The sequence below is a fragment of the Carassius auratus genome, chromosome 32 (genome assembly GCF_003368295.1).
Source record: "Carassius auratus strain Wakin chromosome 32, ASM336829v1, whole genome shotgun sequence".
Lineage (NCBI taxonomy): Eukaryota > Metazoa > Chordata > Actinopteri > Cypriniformes > Cyprinidae > Carassius > Carassius auratus.
Window position 1 is genome coordinate 30,137,431 of NC_039274.1, and position 19,135 is coordinate 30,156,565.

The 19,135-nt window shown below is 36.9% G+C and overlaps 2 protein-coding genes across 2 annotated transcripts in view; both read right to left on the reverse strand.

Moving 5' to 3' along the window:
• The window catches only part of LOC113052073 (arrestin red cell), a 34,997-nt gene extending 25,769 nt beyond the window's left edge, over positions 1–9,228 (reverse strand). Inside the window, exon 1 of the mRNA XM_026216363.1 lies at positions 8,992–9,228. Within this exon, the coding sequence (XP_026072148.1) occupies positions 8,992–9,014 (23 nt within the window). The 5' untranslated portion in view covers positions 9,015–9,228. The remainder of the gene's footprint in view (positions 1–8,991) is intronic.
• A 1,277-nt stretch (positions 9,229–10,505) lies between these two features.
• On the reverse strand, positions 10,506–14,727 carry LOC113052076 (high mobility group protein B3-like). The gene is made up of 5 exons (XM_026216365.1): positions 14,588–14,727; positions 12,518–12,727; positions 12,277–12,416; positions 11,807–11,981; positions 10,506–11,722 (listed from the first exon to the last, which is right to left on the reverse strand). Exons 2-5 carry the CDS (start codon positions 12,665–12,667, stop codon positions 11,549–11,551), a joined length of 639 nt encoding a protein of 212 aa, XP_026072150.1. The 5' UTR covers positions 12,668–12,727; positions 14,588–14,727; the 3' UTR covers positions 10,506–11,548.
• Positions 14,728–19,135: the final 4,408 nt, after the last annotated feature.

Consider the following 19,135-nt stretch of genomic DNA (forward strand, 5'->3'; position numbering starts at 1 on the left):
GGGCGGCGATTTAGGACGGGATGCCGGTGACAATCAGGGAGGAGGCAGCTGACTCGTCACAGAGTATACATTTAGATATTTAAGAAGATGTGCCATTTTACAAAGATAAACTGATTTAATGGAATCATATACTATTATATATGCGTGTATAGCCCTATTCGGACAGAAATTGTTTGTCATGGGGACATAAGGGATTTTCACCCTTTACAGGGGTAGTTGGTGACTTTAATTTAGCAGTTAATTTAGTTTTTCTCTCACCACCCTCAATTACCTGCTGTTTTTGACAAACACCAAGGTTGTGTTGTAATTGAATTGTCGTCAGAATCCACATCTCTGAGTTTACACGTTTTTAACAGGAGAACTCACTCCTCCACTGTGAATAAATCCATCTGTTTTATCACTGAGGTGATATGTACATTTATTTTTACAGAATCTATTCTTTTTCTATTCTTACTACTTTTATTCTTTAAAAAAAAAGAAAAAGAAAAAAGAGAGAGAAAAAAGAAAGAAAAAAGACCCTCTAGAGTGTTCCCTTTTCTTTTTTCTATTTTATCTACAAGGCTAACCAAGACTTTGTCTTTGTCACAGCACTCACATATTATTGCCCTTTTGTTGGTTATGATTGCTTCTATTCTCCTCATTTGTAAGTTGCTTTGGATAAAAGCCTCTGCTAAATGATTAAATGTAAATGTACTTCAGTCATGCAAAATGAGGTGGATATTTAGTATGCAAAGTACAGAACCAGGCCCAGGAGAGGATAATGCAAGGATAACATTTATAAGATTATAAAATTACAGTCCAGCTATTAGCCAGAAACCATTTATTCCTGCGATGTCCAACATCAGCTTGCCACACCTGCCAGGGGGAATTCATTTCCTTTTCATATTTCTGCCAAACAACACAAGTCATTTAAGGGGTAATGTAAGTAATATATTTTAGTACATGATGTAAAACGGAAAAATCAATCTTGCTTTTATATTACTCTCCTCATTAATAGACTTATTTTAAGGCACTTGGATGTCCTTAATTTTATTTGCTCAAGTCACTTGCAACCTGCATATTGGTTAATAGTTTCCACAAATACATCAGAAATTTTAGTCTGAAAATGGCCTCTACCACTAAAAACAAAACAAACAGGAAGTAGACTCTTAGTTAGTGTAAGGTGACACTGAATCAGCAAGCTGCTGTCTGCGGGTCTCAGTTCCTCAGTTCCACGTCTGGCTTGTACAATGATTTATAAGTGTCGGTAAAAAACAAATCTGTCATGAGTTATGAGAACACAATTAAGCTAATTTCACAAAATAAAGTCATTCTGTATCATCCTGAAGCTTCCCTCTCAGAAACACACTCAGTAACAACATCAGGGTAACGTGACTGCCACTGCACAAGGTCTTGTCTTGACACATGTACTGACATGAATAATGCGCACAGACACACACACACACACACACACACACACACACACACACACACATCCGTAAACTCCAGGGGAATATCAAAATGATCAGAGTTCATAAATTTCTTAACAATGAAACAGCAAAACTGTTGGGATAGATGCATGTACATAAACACACACACACACACACACACACATCCGTAAACTCCAGGGGAATATCAAAATGATCAGAGTTCATAAATTTCTTAACAATGAAACAGCAAAACTGTTGGGATAGATGCATGTACATAAACACACACACACACACACACACACATCCGTAAACTCCAGGGGAATATCAAAATGATCAGAGTTCATAAATTTCTTAACAATGAAACAGCAAAACTGTTGGGATAGATGCATGTACATAAACACACACACACACACACACACAAGCAATGTGAGTGCATGGATGAGAAAGGTACGGGTCATGCATTCGCTGCCTTCCTGAACATGCAGCTTACGTCACCGCCGCTCTGCGTGTGATCCTGTTGCCTGCTGTGACTCTGTGTGCGTGTTTGCATGCTTTTCTCGCTCAAGATAGGACAAGGGAAACAGCAAAACTTGCAAATATGGTATGAAAAACATTTCACACCCTTTTGTATGGAAATATATTCCTATAACCAGTGTAAGCCATGTTACTTTCAGGAAAAGCCTGTCCCAAACCTTGTATTTCTAATCATTTTGTCCCGGGCCCATAAATTAAAGCAACATCCCTGCCTGTGAGGAGGGGAGTACTTCTACTATTACTGTTCATCTCAATCAAATCACACATACACAAAAAATGACACAACATCACACTCTGACCCTTGATGCTGCTTGTCTAAAGAAATGAAAGCTCTGGCATCATTTACTTACTACTCTCAAGATGTTCCAGACTTGCAGAAGTTTCTTTCTGCTGTGGAACAATACGCAGCCTTTATTAAATATAGCCAAGCCAAAAACAAAGAGTTACTTCCAGCCTAGGAACTACAATGACCACAAACATTATAAAGAGCTAAACAGGATTCAGCAAATGGTAAGAAACGACAGAGAAAACAAGCAAGATCATCATAAACCAAAAACTGCACAAGGCTTGAGACGCACTGCGCTCAGATGTATTAATGACCTCCACAGCATCCATGGTTTAACTTGAAGAAATTACATTATTGTGCATATGATATTATTGTTTTTATCAGTGTTTAATTTATACACTTCTGAGGTACAGCATCTCGACAAAGTATTAAATAAAGCAATGTTTTGTTGTAAATGTATTGTTATATTTTCAAATAGTTTTGCAGTAACACCAAACCATGTATTATATTATATTATATCATATAAATAAATATTATAACAAAAGATGAAATTATGACACATTAAAATGTTAATTATTATTAACAGAAACAAGATTTTTTCTTATGATTTATACATTAAAACAAGTGATCAGAATCATTTCCTTGTCCTAAAGACAAGAATCAGGAAATGCTTAATATCAAGCCCTAATAAGCTCATCAATACTGCAAACAAATCCTCCCACATGATAAACAAGTAGACACTCACATTCCATGGCATGTGTGCAGAGAAAACAAGAAATGTGAGTGAACATGCAAATGTCTGAAATGCAAAATAGAAATTCAAGACCAAACCATGGGAGTGGATCCAGCAGTGAGAAAAACAGACACAGTAATGGATGGAGATAGTAAACGTACGTGTGTGTGTGTGTGTGAGAGAGAGACTTAATCAATCTCTCTGTTGTCTTAGGATGGAGCCAAGGGAAGTACCAAGGAGGTCTGGTTAGAATCACCTGTCAGCCGTTTACAAACGCGGACAATTTACAGGATACTATGCTAACCGCGTGACGTCGCAGAGCAAGTGTGCCCTAGCGCCCGGAATTACAGCCTGATTTAAAGAGCTCGTCCCTCTTACTTTCAACAGCACACATCTAGAGCAAAGTACAAGTTATTTGGAAAAAGATATAGAGGTCAAGCACGAGCAATTTCCTAATTAAAACAGCAATATAATGAAGGGGGGGAAAAAAACGTAACCCAGCTGCAGATCGCTTATCCATTTTATTATTTTTCCACTGCTGAGGTGCTCGGAGTGTAAATGTTATTTTTCTAGACCACTTCCCATGACTATAGAAAAAAAAAAATGCAATTTAGCTATCTTTAGAGAAAGTCAGACTGTTTATATCATTATATGTGCTTACTGAGACAAGAAACACAATTAGTACTCCTCGTACCTCGTTCAAACCCCTTAGGTAACCACATGGATGATAGTGCAAACTCTGCAGCTAATTACGTAAGAGTATAATATTAATTAAGTACGTTTTACAAGTATAGAATTGATAAAAACGCACGATGATAAACAATTATTTGAAGTTCTTTGGCTTTTACATTTTTAATTGCTCCTAGTGCCTGAAAAATAGCACAGACACTGGAGACTTTTTAGTGTCCATGTGTCAACCACCTGACTTTGAGCACATTATCAAATGGACTATACTTTGAAAGGCTTTGAGATGTGCTATCCGCTTCAGGTAAGCGTTTGCCTCAAAACTGAGGTATACTCTTTGCACTGAATGAGGGATATGCACTGTATCTAGTAGAGAGCAAAATAATTTTTTGATTTCAGCCAGTAAGCATTAAGCAACCACCCAGAACACCATAGTAACTGTATAGCAACTTGTTAAAATGACTAAAAACTTTCTGGAAACCACCCAAAACATCCTGCATCGTGGCAGCGAGTACATTTTTTCATCATAAAAAGTACAAATGTAGCGTAAGCTGTAGATTTTGCAAGAGTGGCCATATTCAGCACATATAAGCCCACAACATATTTGAAAATGAAACTGGTGGAGAGGAACATCAGTCATCTGGGACAAAATCTCTGTCCACAAACTAGACAATATTAGAGGAACCGGGTGCCTTTTAATCTATCAGGGCAAACAGGTTCAAAATCGTCTCCAGTGAATTGCCCTTTCAGCCTAAAATGAGATAATGGAGCCATCAGCTGATGAATTAGAGGCGTGTATGTGTGTGAGAGATAAACACACACACACACATATCAAACCTGGGTGGCAATAGCAACACTGTGACGGTGTTGTGTGTCATTACTGATAGCACCCTTTCCATCTAGGTCAATGAGACTCAAGGGACAGATCACCCAAAAATGAATTATCTATCATTATTTACTTGCCCTCATATCGTTCCAAACCTGTATGACCTCCTTTCTTCTGTGAGTGTACGCTACATTTTTGTCTGAACAATGAATGTCATTGGTTTGAATCACTGCACGGGCAAAAAGATTCTTCAAAATAGTCCCACAGGTTTGAAATGATGTGTGCGAGTAAATAATGGCATTGTTTATTTTTGATGAACCATCTATCTCTAAAAAAAAGAGGGTTTCTGTGCATTAACCCTCAATTAACACAAACAACATTAAGACTAATACGTTTTTGATTAAACATATTTTTTTTTTTTTTTTTTAAACAGATTATGAACATTTAAATACAAGGAGATCTAAAAGGTTTTCAGAATTTTTATGACTCCATCACAAAAGACCATCAAATGTTAAATCTTCATAAAAAATATTAATTATACCACTGCATCTGTCTGGAAAAAAATGGGCAGCGATTGATTAACAGATGGTTCCTAGTTATTTTCAAAGTTTTCAATGTACTCTCATTATAAAATAAATTCATTGTTGTTTATTTTATACTAACAAGCAAGTTTTTGCTAGAAAACTAACCAAAATTAAAAAATAATTTGTTTAGAAACTCTGCACAGGAGAGACTTGGCACCGTTTCTAAACAAAAGGAAATATATCCAAAAATCCAATATCGTGCATCCCTACAGAGAACATTTTCAATCACTGATGAAAGAGAGAGCAAAAAGGTAAAAAAGGTGAGATTACCAGGGCAAAGTACAAGATGAAGGCATGAGGGGAGAAGAGGTGAAAACATGCTCAAAACAATTCATCAAGCCGATGTACTGATGTAGACGTAATTTAATGATCACACCAATAGATCACACAACAAACTGAGGGGAGTACGAGTTTGAACATGCAGTTGTCACAAGCTGGAGTACAGGGAACATTTACTAACCAGCCTCCAGTAAATCCCCAATCCATGTTCAGCTAAGCTGGAAGATATAGTGCAAGTATGGTACAAATACAAAAACACTGCTATTTTGCTCAGCATTTAAACAACGCTTCCAACCACTTTTCCTGTTCTGGTCTTACCACAGGGATTCCCTGCCATTACAGAACTCTGAGTGACCTGAGGAGTTCATGACAAGCTCCCTTGAATAACCCCCGGCTCTTTTCACTCACATCTGAAGAGCAATCATAAACACACACTTACATATAAAAACAGCTGCTCAAGTTACAAATCTGGAATGTGTATCTTGTAAGTCATTGTTTTTTAAGTAAGGAAATTAGTTTGTCTGAACTACCCCGACAACTTGCAAAATAGTAAAACCAACATGTCAATGTCATGTGATTTTCATGAAAAAAATCATGATATGATATTTTTACTGTATGTCCCACCCCTAGTACAAATGTGCAATTGTTTTTTTGCGACCTGGAAAAATATGACAGTGCAAATATAAGATAAAACAATTATAACTAAAGAGATCAAAAAAATAGTTTAATGTACTAATACTTTGCCTCCCTTAAGCTAAGTAGATGGCAATGCCTGGTTTGTTATCTTATGCACTGACGCCCGTCTCTCATGTTCACAAACAGGCCTCAAATCATTTTTATAGGTCAAACTAGAGAAAATGACTAACTACTTACAAAGTAAACAACTTTTGTTCACTTCACTTCTGTTCATGAATTGAAATAAACTGACTCAAAACATGAAATGATCCATGAGTAAGCCGTTTTTAGGGAGTAAATCAATGCTGCAACACCTTGCCCGTCACATCAGAATATTTATTGTGTTTACAGAGGATTTGATGACTAATGAGTCCAAAGGAAGATAAATATTAATTATTATAATGTCATAACAAATTTACGGCAATCAATTAATGATATACAAAATGTTACAATACTTTTACAGATAGTTTTTGAAGCAATGCTAAATGGTTAAAAATAAACTTTGATGTGACTTGATTTTAACAGAAATAATGTTAAAAATACAATATAACAACAGGCAGGGTACACTGTTGACATCTATGAGGTCTAAGGTGGCAAAATATGTTTATAAATAGCAAGTATGATAATTGTTTTTTAAAAATGATGGAGCGACAGCGAGCTTAAATTTACCCAAGGCTATTATGAATGCACAGAAGGGCCGATGACACCTACATAAAACGCCTCTTTCACAGCTTTGGAGTGCTATGAATGTGTGTCAGTCGATATGAGTGAAGTCTGCTGTGCATTGGCTAGCTCTGTAGGCTGATGAACAACTGCTCTCCATGCACAAATGCCACGCTATTTAATCTTATTACAATACAATAACCATGCAACAATCTCTGCTCTCCTTTGAGCTCTTTTCAAAGCAAAGTTTGCATTACAGTGGCAAAACGAAGCCTTGAGAAGATAAATGTGGAGATTAAAGGGATATTTCTTCCTAAAATTGATATTTTTTCATAATTTCCTCACCCTCATGTCATTCCCCTATGACCTACTTTCATCTGTGGAGCACAGAAAGGAGACGTTAGGCAAAATGCTAGGATCTGTCAGCCTCTGTAACCGTTCATGTGCATCTTTTCTCCCTACAATGAGAGAGCACAGTGACCAAGGCTTTCATTCTGCACTAAAGGAAGAAAGTCATGCAGGTTTGGCAGAACATTAGGGTTGAACATTATGTGAACTGTCCCTTTAACCCTATAAAGCCCACTGTATGACATTTTAAGGCCTATTAAGTGCCAGCATCAAAAGTACAGGCCAATCTACTAAACGCCTTCTGCCCTCTGCTAAAAAAAAAAGTAAAAAGTCTTTTAGCATATTTTTTTAAATATCCAACTTCAGATTGTGGTATACATGTATTTTTGCATTAACTGCACTAAAGCAACTAACCTGATTAGCCATACATCTTTTTTTTTTAAAAATCCTGTTAAATGTATGGATGAAATATGATGCAACAGACTTCCGAGGAACATTAGTTTGTACTTCTCTCAATTGTCATTGTATTGCATTGTATTGTATTCTATTGTGTTTACTTTGGACTCCCACAATTAAAACTGCAGAGCTTTGAACATTAAACTAAATTTATATATGATCTTTAAGACATATTATTTGTAGATGTGGGGTGACATCTAATATTAAGGTGCATTTTTGCAGACAATTCTGTTATACTGTTAAACATGACAAGCCATCTTACTTTTTGGTTAAATAAATAACAACATCGGTAGTAAATTGCATATTTTTGCTCAGTTTGAGGTGTTTTTCCTCCATAAAAGCTTGATGTACCAAATGTGTGTGTGTGTTTTAAAATGTGAGTTATGTAAAATTAATTTTTTTCTTAAAAAAAAAAAAAAAGCATGCAATTTCAGAAACAAATAGATTCATACGTCAGACTTGCAGGGTTAAGAAAATTAACATTACATGCAAACGTAAAAAGGAGCTATTAAACGTATTGTGCAAGTACTAACTGTGTCATATGTCAGGCCAACATTAAAACAGGGTAACCTGACATGCCAACCCTCTGTTAAAGCCCAAAACGAAGCCTACAGATCGACAAGAGGGAGAAAGCCCGTGGGTTTCCTCTCGTGATGGTGTGAACCGTGACATGTAAGCAGAACTGAGAGAATTGCTTTCCTCATCAAACTCAGTGCACGTACAAGCTCGCCCACGACTCGACTATCTATCTATCTACACCGATCCTGTAGGGCCTATTCTGCACAGACAGGCTCAGAGACGTGTTCAAATGAGATTTGAGACACATCAAACCCCAGCGCTTTTCTGCAACATGAAACGTCGAGGCCTTTTCTGAAAGTTGAGGAAGTGAGCGCGCGCTGTTATGAGCAGGAATGTCTCGCCCTGGGTGCGACAGACTTTTAGGTTTCGGGCAGCGGGGCGGAAAATACACTGTCTGCTCATTTACCAGCATACAGCATTCAAATAACCTGTCGTACTAAGGGCTTGATGTTGTAGCGATTAAATGTGTATAGGCTGAAAAAAATAAATAATAAAAAATAGTCACAACTTGGGTCCTCAAACAAATACGATAAAATCAGATCGCAGTTGATAACAGCCGTTAAAGCAACTGAATGCTGCACTCCTACGCATACTCGAGGAGATCTCAATTGCAAGGGTGTTAGAAGAACAGAGCAGGGCTGTAGATGTATGGTGAAGGTGCTGGTCACTCACCCCACCCTGGGTGAAAGACACAAGATGACCAGTGATCATGTTTTTAAGAACGAGTGCTTCGAGTGCCGATGCATACACATCCTGTAAGCTAAGTTACTGCTTTAACCAAACTCAGAGTGACTAACGTTAGAAGGTTTCTCCCACGCCGTCCCTTCAGCCTCGAGGGTTTGGAGGGATTGTTCATCACAGGGTGGGCTGAGAGAGTGTGATATCGTGACTTCAAAACAAGAAGTCGTGAACCTGAACTGAAAACTGCTTCTTACCTGGTCCCCGCCTTGTCGCCCATCTCCGCAGGCCTTTTCTTTCCAATGAGGGGAAGCTGCCGTTTAACCGATATTTTAACTGAGCCGACAGCTCGAGTACAGTGGTCCTCCTTTCCTCAATCACTGCCACTCTCGTTAGCTTTCGTAGGGTAGTTTCCGCAGCCCAGAGACGGAAGCCTCTCGCCCCTCTCCGCTCGCTGCCGCTCCAGACAGCAAGCAACTGGGCTTTGGCCTCAGAGTTTGATGGGCGTCGTGAGTAGCCAATCAAATTTTGAGAAATGTCTGACGTCATCACGTGGGTCACGACATCCTCCCACTTTGCCCTGGGGACTACAAATCAGCGTCGTTTAGATAGAACGTGCGCTGCTTTTAGTACAGTACGAGGAAAACAACTAAAACATATTTACGTACATCGTTTGGCGTATCCGATCCAATCTGTTCAGCGTTTTCCGGACTTTTTGCAGACTTTTGCGTCTCCATGTAAATGACAAACGTTGAAATGCTTTTAGTACAGTACGAGGAAAACAACTAAAACATATTTACGTACATCGTTTGGCGTATCCGATCCAATCTGTTCAGCGTTTTCCGGACTTTTTGCAGACTTTTGCGTCTCCATGTAAATGACAAACGTTGAAATGCTATCTCTGAAAGGGGATCAATAAAATGATAAGACGAATAACATTAAAACAGGAGAGCAACAGACTGCGAAGGACTGATAAACTGAAGTTAATTTTCTCCCAGACAAACTAATATAAAGTTCACTTAGCACTGCATCTGACTCCCATCTAATTTCAGTATATCACTAATGGCATTATCGAGAGAATTGAATTCCCTTGAGGGCATTATGTAACGCATACTCAAGCAAACTTGTTCAATAAAATATAGCCTTGCGCCATCTAGTGACGTAAAGTTACATGTCAACTATATCCTAACACAGCTGCCGTTTCTTATGCGTTTATGAATAATGTGCTTACATATTCAAATTTAGAAAATAAGTCATAAGATTCCTTTAAGAGTTCCTACAATGAAGAATTGAAAATCAGGCATTCATAGTCTAATCTTTGATGATTTAAAGACCATAGTGGACCACAAGGACTTCATTACTAAGGGGCTGGTTGCCCCAAACTGGACTATTGAATGCCTCGTCTAAGCAGAGACACAGAACATTTGTAAACCATGATACAGCTGGGGCTATTATTTAAGTGATGCATATTTATTCAATTTAAAACTATTGCTTATACTGAAGAAAGAAGTATATATAATCCTTCAAACGCTTTTGCGATTTCAGTATCACTGGGTGCAAGGGCCATTGCTATCCTTTTAACTTTCAAACCACAAATAATTTAACCAAGGATCTATGTCTGAAGGTGGGCAAAAATCATTCCTACACCTATTTTTGTATGTTTTCCAATAAATATTGTGCATACTATATGCTATTGCTTAGCTATACAAATCCATGGTGGTTTCTCTCTCATGTATTCCTGGTCTATATACAGACATACAAAACACAAATAAAAATGTTTCAATTTAATTGCAAACCTCAAACATATAAAATAAAAAATCATAGATACAGATAAGTACAGATTTATCATCAGCATTGTTTCTTACTTTATATTCAACAAAAAAATAAAAAATAACTAGGGATGCACAATATATCAGTGACCATATCAATACTGGCCAGGACTGATATATTACATTGTTTAGGTATTATCAGGGCTTATTTTTTTCCACAATGGTGACTTTGTATTTTTATGCCAAATTTCAAGATTAATTATAATAGTTCTTTTCTGCTCCATACTGTAACATTTTGACCTGACATTAGCATTCTACTCAAATCAGTATTTTATATAGTGCATTCCTAGATCACACAACAGTTAATATATAGGAAAGATAATACAAATATCTTTCCTACATTGATCGTGGATGTGCTAATATATCATGTAGTATAGTAAACAACATATAGCACACACCCCTGCAACAGGACTAACTAACGTGCTGGTGGCAACTGCTCAGTTGCACTGTTTTTTCCCCCCTAAACTGGACAAGGAAAAGGAAGCTACTGATGGTTTCAGCATGAAATGTCCGATATCGGTGCACAGTTCCAAACTATGACACCTTTCCACATGCAACATACTACGATCATAAACAATATCTACTCAGTGTCAACCATATACAGAGCTACACACTCAGGAACCTTTTAAACAAACAAACAAAAATATACATAGGTCAGGGATTTACATATACAGGAAGGGTATTAATTGTTTAAAGGCTGTCTGTTATACAATTGGTAAAAGGTTACAAAGAGGGGCTAGGAAGACACTGGGCTACCATGATGAAGTGAGATCTTCACATGTGCACATGCACTCGCACGCACACAAAGCTGGAAGTAAGAAACTGTGTTGGTAAGTCTCTCACCAACAGCACACTACACATTCCACCTCTATTAAAACAACAAAGGGGCTTTGAAAGACCACCTGTGTATTCCATATCTACTGGACTTCAATGGGGAGAAAAAGTTGTTATAATCATAACTGATCAAACACAGAAAAATGACAGTCTATTCGTCGTCATCATATTCATCATCATCCTCTTCTTCATCTTCCTCCTCCTCATCCTCTTCATCATCCATATTGCTCTTCATCATGGGTTTTGGAGCCATACCATTCCCCATCATTCCCATGCCCATGGACACCCCCCCAACCTTCCCCTTCGTCTTGTAGTCCGCAACATCCTGCACAAAAAAGTAAATGTTGTATTGTAAAAAAAAATAGAACTGTGACATGTGGACTACTGAAGCATCTAGACTGAGACATGCCTTTTGGTACTTGTCCTTCAGCTTGTTGGCCTTTATCAGATAGGGCTGTTTGGTGGCATCTGTGAGGTGGTTCCACATCTCACCAAGTTTTTTGGCCACGTCTCCGATGCCCAAGCTGGGATACTGAGCCTTGATTTGTGGACGATGTTCCGAGCAGAACAGGAAAAATCCAGAGCTGTTGATCACAAAAGGTGGCAATATAAATGTATCTATCAATACTTGCAAGACAATTTTTGGCAACAATGTGACACTTATTTACCCTGTAAAGAAAATAAAATATATATTTGAATAATTAAAAAAATAATAATAATTTAATCACCAAAATATGTATCAATTAAAACCTGTACATAATAAATAATTAAATATAAGATGAGAAAGCATTTGAAAACTTGTCTGCTATACAGCATTAACAAAATAGCCTTCATAAAAACTGCATTTAGACAATTTTCTGAATACAGAGGTCTACTCACGCTGGTCTCTTGGGTGCATTGGGATCCTTCTTTTTGCCTCTCTTACCACCAGGCATGTAGTGCATCATCTCTTGATCGTAACGCACCTTATCCTGTTTGGCCATGTCATCAAACCTGGATTTCTCTTTTTCGGACATCGCCTACGCAACAAATCAAAAGAAATTTCCATTAAGAATGTGAAAGTGCATTACTTTCTTTAAATCATTAGACTCAAATAATATTAGAAACTTTCAAATCTAACCTTCCATCTTGCAGAGCATCTTTTGGAAAATTCTGAAAAGCTGACTGGAATCTCTGGGCTTTTCTTCTTGTGCTCCTCTCTGCATGTCTGAACGAAGTAGGCATAAGAAGACATCTTGCCCTTGGGCTTCCTGGGGTCTCCTTTTGCCATTTTTTGTGAGACGATAGGGGCCTATATCCAATAAAGTCTTCTCGGGTGATGTATTTTTATCTAAAATGGTAGAAAATAAAGAGCATAAAACAACAGGAAAAAATTGTTGATGTTGTTGTTTTTTTGGTAAGGTGTGGCTATTAAAAACTGTTTAAAACACAAAATGACTCATTATACTTTTTTTGTTTTTTAATAGTACAAGATATCTTATATCAGTGGGGTGCAGGGCTCATTAACTAAAATGATACACAAAGGGAATTCCAGACCCGTCCTTCTTGCATGGGGGATGTGAACTGATTATTAATGAGACTGATTGATGTTCACAGCCTTCCTTTTTTGGGGTGGGGGGGGGGGGTACAATGTGCCACCAATGTATTCTTTGCAGCTTCTGTGCTATAGCAATTAACAGTACACTTTTCATTGTTTGTTTTTATTAGTAAAATTTTGTACTACTCTATTGCACAGACATGAATTACCTTCAGTCTCAGTCTCAGAGGTTAAACTTGGGTGCTCGTGAAAAGATGATGGTGGTAGCCTATAAAAGCGGCTACTAAAAACACAGAAAGCCTATCATCTAGAATTATTCCATCCTTCGCATGAATGCTTTCTCATAACAGAAACTCATCTTTATTTTTGTAAATCTTTTTCACCTCATCAATATTTTATTTTGAGCTCAATTACTGTTCTTGGTTTAAAAGTGTGCGTTACAGCGCTCTGCCCGTTTACAAGCATATAGAGGCTGTTATATATAGTGACTGCCTTGCTCTCCTGTTCTTCATTCATTAAAATGGCTTCTTTGCAGAGCGAGCACGCAGATGGGTTGACCGTGCAACAAAGCAACACACACCCCCTCGGGTTAAAAATGACGATTCTGGTGATCCAATGGCTTTAATTAAAAGAAAAACAGATTTAGCAACTAAAACAGATGTCGTGCGTTTAGATTCAAATTACTGTAAAAAGCTGCCATATCGTATTTTGGCGTTTTCAACTGTTTTTCTAAGTTGAGCCCTAGCTGCCGCTTGGCGCAGTGCTGCCTTAACAAAGACTAGAGCCAGCCATTGCCTATGCAAGTATATCCAGCACAACTGTCAAGCTGGAAAAGATGATAAGTCGCGCTGCACTGTCTTTATTTTAATACAAAGAGATAAAGATAGACATTATATGGCGAAAACGAAAGGAACTGGCAGTTTTGCATCTAAAATGCATGTTTTGTGTCTGAAATGATCCTGGCCGTGCTGCGTGAAGGAATAGATGCTCGTCAATGGTCTCAATCGCCAGCCATTTTAATACATGGCAGGCGCGCAAGGCAAGTTGGAAAAGGAAAAATGGGATCGCATGTTTTCAGCGCGTAAAAATATTCATATTTCACATAATAAGATAGAGAGCAAAAAATCATTGCAATAGCGAATGTTATCGGGGACAAAATATTCAATTTCATGAATATGTCATCGAAATCGGTCTGTATAGAAGAAGGCAGGGTGGTTCATAGACAGGACATAGCGAGCCATATTCAGCAGCGATGCACGTAAAGAATAAAGTCAGGGAAAATAATCAGTTTAATAACTTTTAATCGATCAGTTAAAGGAAACATTATTAGTTCTGATAACTGCAAATATGAAAAAACATTTGACATCTTTAAAATATACATTTTATTCACATTTCTGTGATTTATTAGTAATAGGCAATATCTCAGAAAGACAAAACGCAAATATTGGCAAACAAACTACAAATATATAAAACGCCTTTACCTGCACATATGAACGAATTTATGGAGAAAAAAATGACATTTATTCAGTTTAAGGGAAATAAATGTTAGTTTCACATTTAATAAAACATATATATGAATGTGTATAAAATGAAATATTTTAGCTAAAAAATGTCTGAAATGTGTTGTGCTAAATATTAGACGGGTTTCCGTACCTGTGTTGTTGAGTTGACTGAAAGCTCGCCAGTGTCTTCCCTTCTCTCTCCGCTTTAAAGCCCCTGCGCTCAGCCTCGCGCTAGCTCAACACGAGACCGGTCTGATTGGCCAGGGAGTCTCGCCGATTCAAAACAACCTCCATTCCTCGCCATTGGGCAGCGCTACATGCACATCTAGCGACTCTTCTTCCAGATTGGTCCTGTGTGGGATTTCATTTGCCCAGCCTCTTTACTTTTGAGGATGCTCTGGGAACTTGCGCCGAACATTTTTCCATGTTAAGGTTAACGTTAGTGCCAATACTTGTCAACATGGATTTAGAGGATGCTTAGGAAACCTGCAAAATAATAAACATCAGGTTGCCAATCTTGCATGATGTTTTTTTTTTGTACTTTTTTAGTGCGTTAACATCTACGGTAGTAATGATTTGCACCGAAATACAAAATATGGATTATAGTCCTGCAAGGACAAAAGACTGAGCAAATGACTGTCACAATTGTAAGATATGAAAAAAGTACTTTATAATAACATAATCATAATAACATTATAAATAGGAGAGAAAATGCACGTAATACATATATATATATATATATATATATATATATATATATATATATATATATATATATATATATATATATATAAGGACTGCAACTAGTACAAAGTTTTAAGGCTGATAATAACGTGTTCTGAAAGTGATATGACGGGCTAACACATATTCTTGGGCCTTTGTTTATTTCACACATTCTAGCACTGTTTCTAGCACCAGTTTTCAGTCTATCGGCTGGAGGCTCCTGACAGATGGTACAGATAAAAATGGTTTAATATTTTGTATGCATTTAAGCTCTACACTGTGAGACATTTCCATATTTACCACCACATAAAACAGACTGTAAGGGCAAAGCATTTGCAGATGCAGAAGGGAGAAGCTTGTCCTGTTATGATATACCATGCAGGGTCCATGTGCACTTTCTTTGCTGTGATATTTTAATAGGATGAAGCAGACAGTAATAGTCCCATTTTGTTTAATATTATACTACATTAATATATTACATTATTACCTGATAGATGCATTCAAATGCATTCAAATTAATTTATTTCGTATGCCTTGATATGATTTTCTCTGTGTTTTACAATGTCCAATGACAGTCTAGTAAAATATGTTGTGTGTAATCTTAAGCCTTCTACAGAATTAGAACATAGATCTGGGTACGACATGTAGACTGTATGATGATGATGATGACACATTAAATCGTAAGACAATGGAACTTAAATCGTAAGTAATAATAATATTAATAATTAAAAGAAACAAATGAAGAAAAAAAAATTTTGGAAAAAATTTTTTTATTCATATTTTATTCTGTGTCCTTTGTAGGAGACGCCAGGACTAAGTTATTTAAAAAAATAGACATGAAAAGGCACGTATAGGCAAAAATAATGTTTTATTTTTTATTCACCAATCAGATTTTTGGTTTCAGGGGATTTTTAGCCAAACTTTGTACAAAGACGATTCTTAACTATGTTGTGATAGATCTAACAAATGATTTGATAAACTACTGTACTTTCTATACATTGCATCCAATTTGCATATTAATGTGTTCTTGGGGCAAACCATAATGAAAAAGAAGTGTAATGATGGGAGTAATAACTTGGCAACATTTTCATCTCCATAGTAATTCCAAATTGAAATCCCATAATATTTTTCTGACGTTTATTTATGACAAACAATTTAGCCAGATTTAAATGATAATTACAAAACATTATAATATTTCCTAAATTTGCTCAATTTGATCATTCTGTCAATATCAGTCATATTTAAAGACTAAGGAGAGGGAGTGTTTATGATCAAACATCCAAACATCTGATATCTCTAAAAAGCCCTAAAGTGCTCTGAGCAGGACATCCAGACTTAAAACTGTGGCATGTATGGTCTCAGAAAAATTAACTAAAATGTTCTTTACAGAGGACAAAAGTCTATGCCTGGGTCCCAGGAATATAGATAAATGTCAAAAAGAAAAGGAGGTGGTGAAGGAGGACAGTAAATACCTTACTGAAATCCTATCTACCGGTATTCTTTTTAGGTTTTTCAGCCTCCATAGCACTTATGTTTTAGCGCCATGTCAAGTTGATCAATATGTTCTTTCATTTTGCATTTTTATAGGCTAGTCCGTAGACATAGGTCATAGCAGCAAACACACTGTGAGATGATTATCTTAGATTTCTGCCGCTTCTAGAAAATTATTGCATGCTATCTTTGGTCACAAGACCATGACAATGGCTGTCTTTGAACCTCTCTCACAGTACGACGTAGTACTACTGTTTAGTCAGTATGCCGACGCAAAAGGCTTATCGTTATGATTAAATTATATATTGGGCAATAATATTGCCATTATTGCATATGTGTTGGATGTGATTTTTCAATGTAAACAGTCACAACAGTTTTATTTATATTACACTATTTCACATTTATCAGCAGGTAACCCAACCCCTGCCCCTAAACCTACCATTTGTCAATAAGACACAATATATAACAGACAGATACAACTACTGTCATAATTAATTCAAAAAATGATTAATATTCCAAATTATTTGAGGCAAAACGATTGATTTGTGCGAGGAACAGACGTGATCGCCGTCTCAGTCCGCCATGAAACTTTTCCTGTGTGCTGTCTCTGTGCGCAAATTCCAAAAATGCCTTTACTTTTATTTGCCTTTTACATGTTTTATATTGTTCAGAAGTGGGTAGGGTTGTGGTTACGTGCTCCAATGAGAGTATAAATGTATATCAAATTATTTATATTTAATACAAGTGCATGGAAACCATTCAATGACAACTGAAAACAATGGAAGACCCAGTGCTTTGAAAAATGACGCTAAAGGGGTAGCGATGCCAAGGTGTCCTGACCAAGCGTCAATATATGACACGTTGGAGTCAGACTGTGTTGATTTTTTGGCCAATGAACCTTTTAACAATTATTTAAATCACATCTGATCACTCTACACAATAATCTAAAAACAATGTAAATGAACACCACAACAGCAAACTTTCCAAAACACAACATTTATGTCACTGCCAAAACCTTTTCAACTGCCATGACTGCAAATGTAAATTGAAAGCACCACAGTGACTCATCCATTACCGGTTATTGTATGGTATGTTGTGGAATGCTCACAGAAGATATTTCCCATTTAAAATGAGTGCATAATCGAGATAATAATAGATACAATAGGCCCCCATTTTGAAATATGGTCTGTAGTATATACAACCTCAATATATTTTCATGTTTTATTCTGTAACATAAAATATATCAGTAATAGCCCCCCTTTCTTGTTTTTTAAAGCTTTTACATCTCTTGAAAATGCCAATTGCTAACAAGTGGTCAATGAGACTACAGGGGTTGTCTGGGACATTAAATGGCTTTATTATTCAAACCTGAAGGGCATATGTTTTTTAAAAATAAAGAACTATTGAAAACTTAGTAATCGTGACACTGAAGTCATGCAACCTCTTTGATGTGGCACATTCAGTATTATAGTGGCACAGCAATTCTTACAAAACAGGAAGCATATATGCTGTACTTCATCTGCAAGTTTTGCATTGCATGCAATGCCTGGTACAGTGTAAGATTTTTCTTTGGACTGTACATGAACTTTACATTGGATCTCGACATAACGAAAGTTTGTTTTCTCGTTATAATGACATGACAATTTTTACTGTTGCTATAGTAATGAACTCAACTTTGACAGGCATCTGATGGACAACCATGCAGGTGCTCTTACTGTAGCCTATATCTCAGCAAATTTTGCTTCGCCTAGGTAATAACGTCTACATTACATAAATAGAGGCTGATCAATCACTGTTGATTTTTCCAGAGACAGTACAACAAACTTTTTGTTTTTGTAATTAACATTTTTAAATGGCAACACCGCGAACACTTCAGAAGGATGCAGAACTATTCTAAGATCTTTTAGAGCTGCTTGGATTAAACTCACTTTTAATTTTCCCTTTATTTGAAATACAATTATATATAATTTGTAATTTTTAGTAGTCAATATATACTGTGGCGGATATCATGTGCGTTACAAGCTTTTGTTTGAAAAGATCGTTCATGTGAAGTGTATGTGTGTGTGTGTGTGTGTGTGTGTGTGCAGAAAAAATGATTACAACATTATAGAACAAAGCTGAATTAAATTAGTATATTAATATATACTTTACATATACATATCATATTTCTCATCAATATGGTTAAAAATAAAGAAAAGAAGCACATCACAAATAGCCTACATCGTTAAATCCCATCCTACTGATGTGACATGACATACAACCAAGTATGGTGACCCATACTGAGAATCTCTCGGCATTCAACCCATCCAAAGTGCACACACACAGCAGTGAACACACACCCAGAGCAGTGGGCAGCCATTTATGCTGCAGCGCCCAGGGAGCAGTAGGGGGTTCATTGCCTTGCTCAAGGGCACCTAAGTCATGGTATTGCCAGCACGAGACTCAAACCCACAACCCTAGGATTAGGAGTCATACTCTCTAACCA

Coding starts and splice junctions, on each gene's coding strand:
- LOC113052076 (XM_026216365.1), bottom strand. CDS start 12,667: ATGGCAAAAGGAGACCCCAGGAAGCCCAAGGGCAAGATGTCTTCTTAT. Junction 11,982..12,276: donor AATGCACCCAAGAGACCAGC/GTGAGTAGACCT, acceptor TGTGATCAACAG/CTCTGGATTTTTCCTGTTCT. Junction 11,723..11,806: donor TGAAGGACAAGTACCAAAAG/GCATGTCTCAGT, acceptor TTTTTTGTGCAG/GATGTTGCGGACTACAAGAC.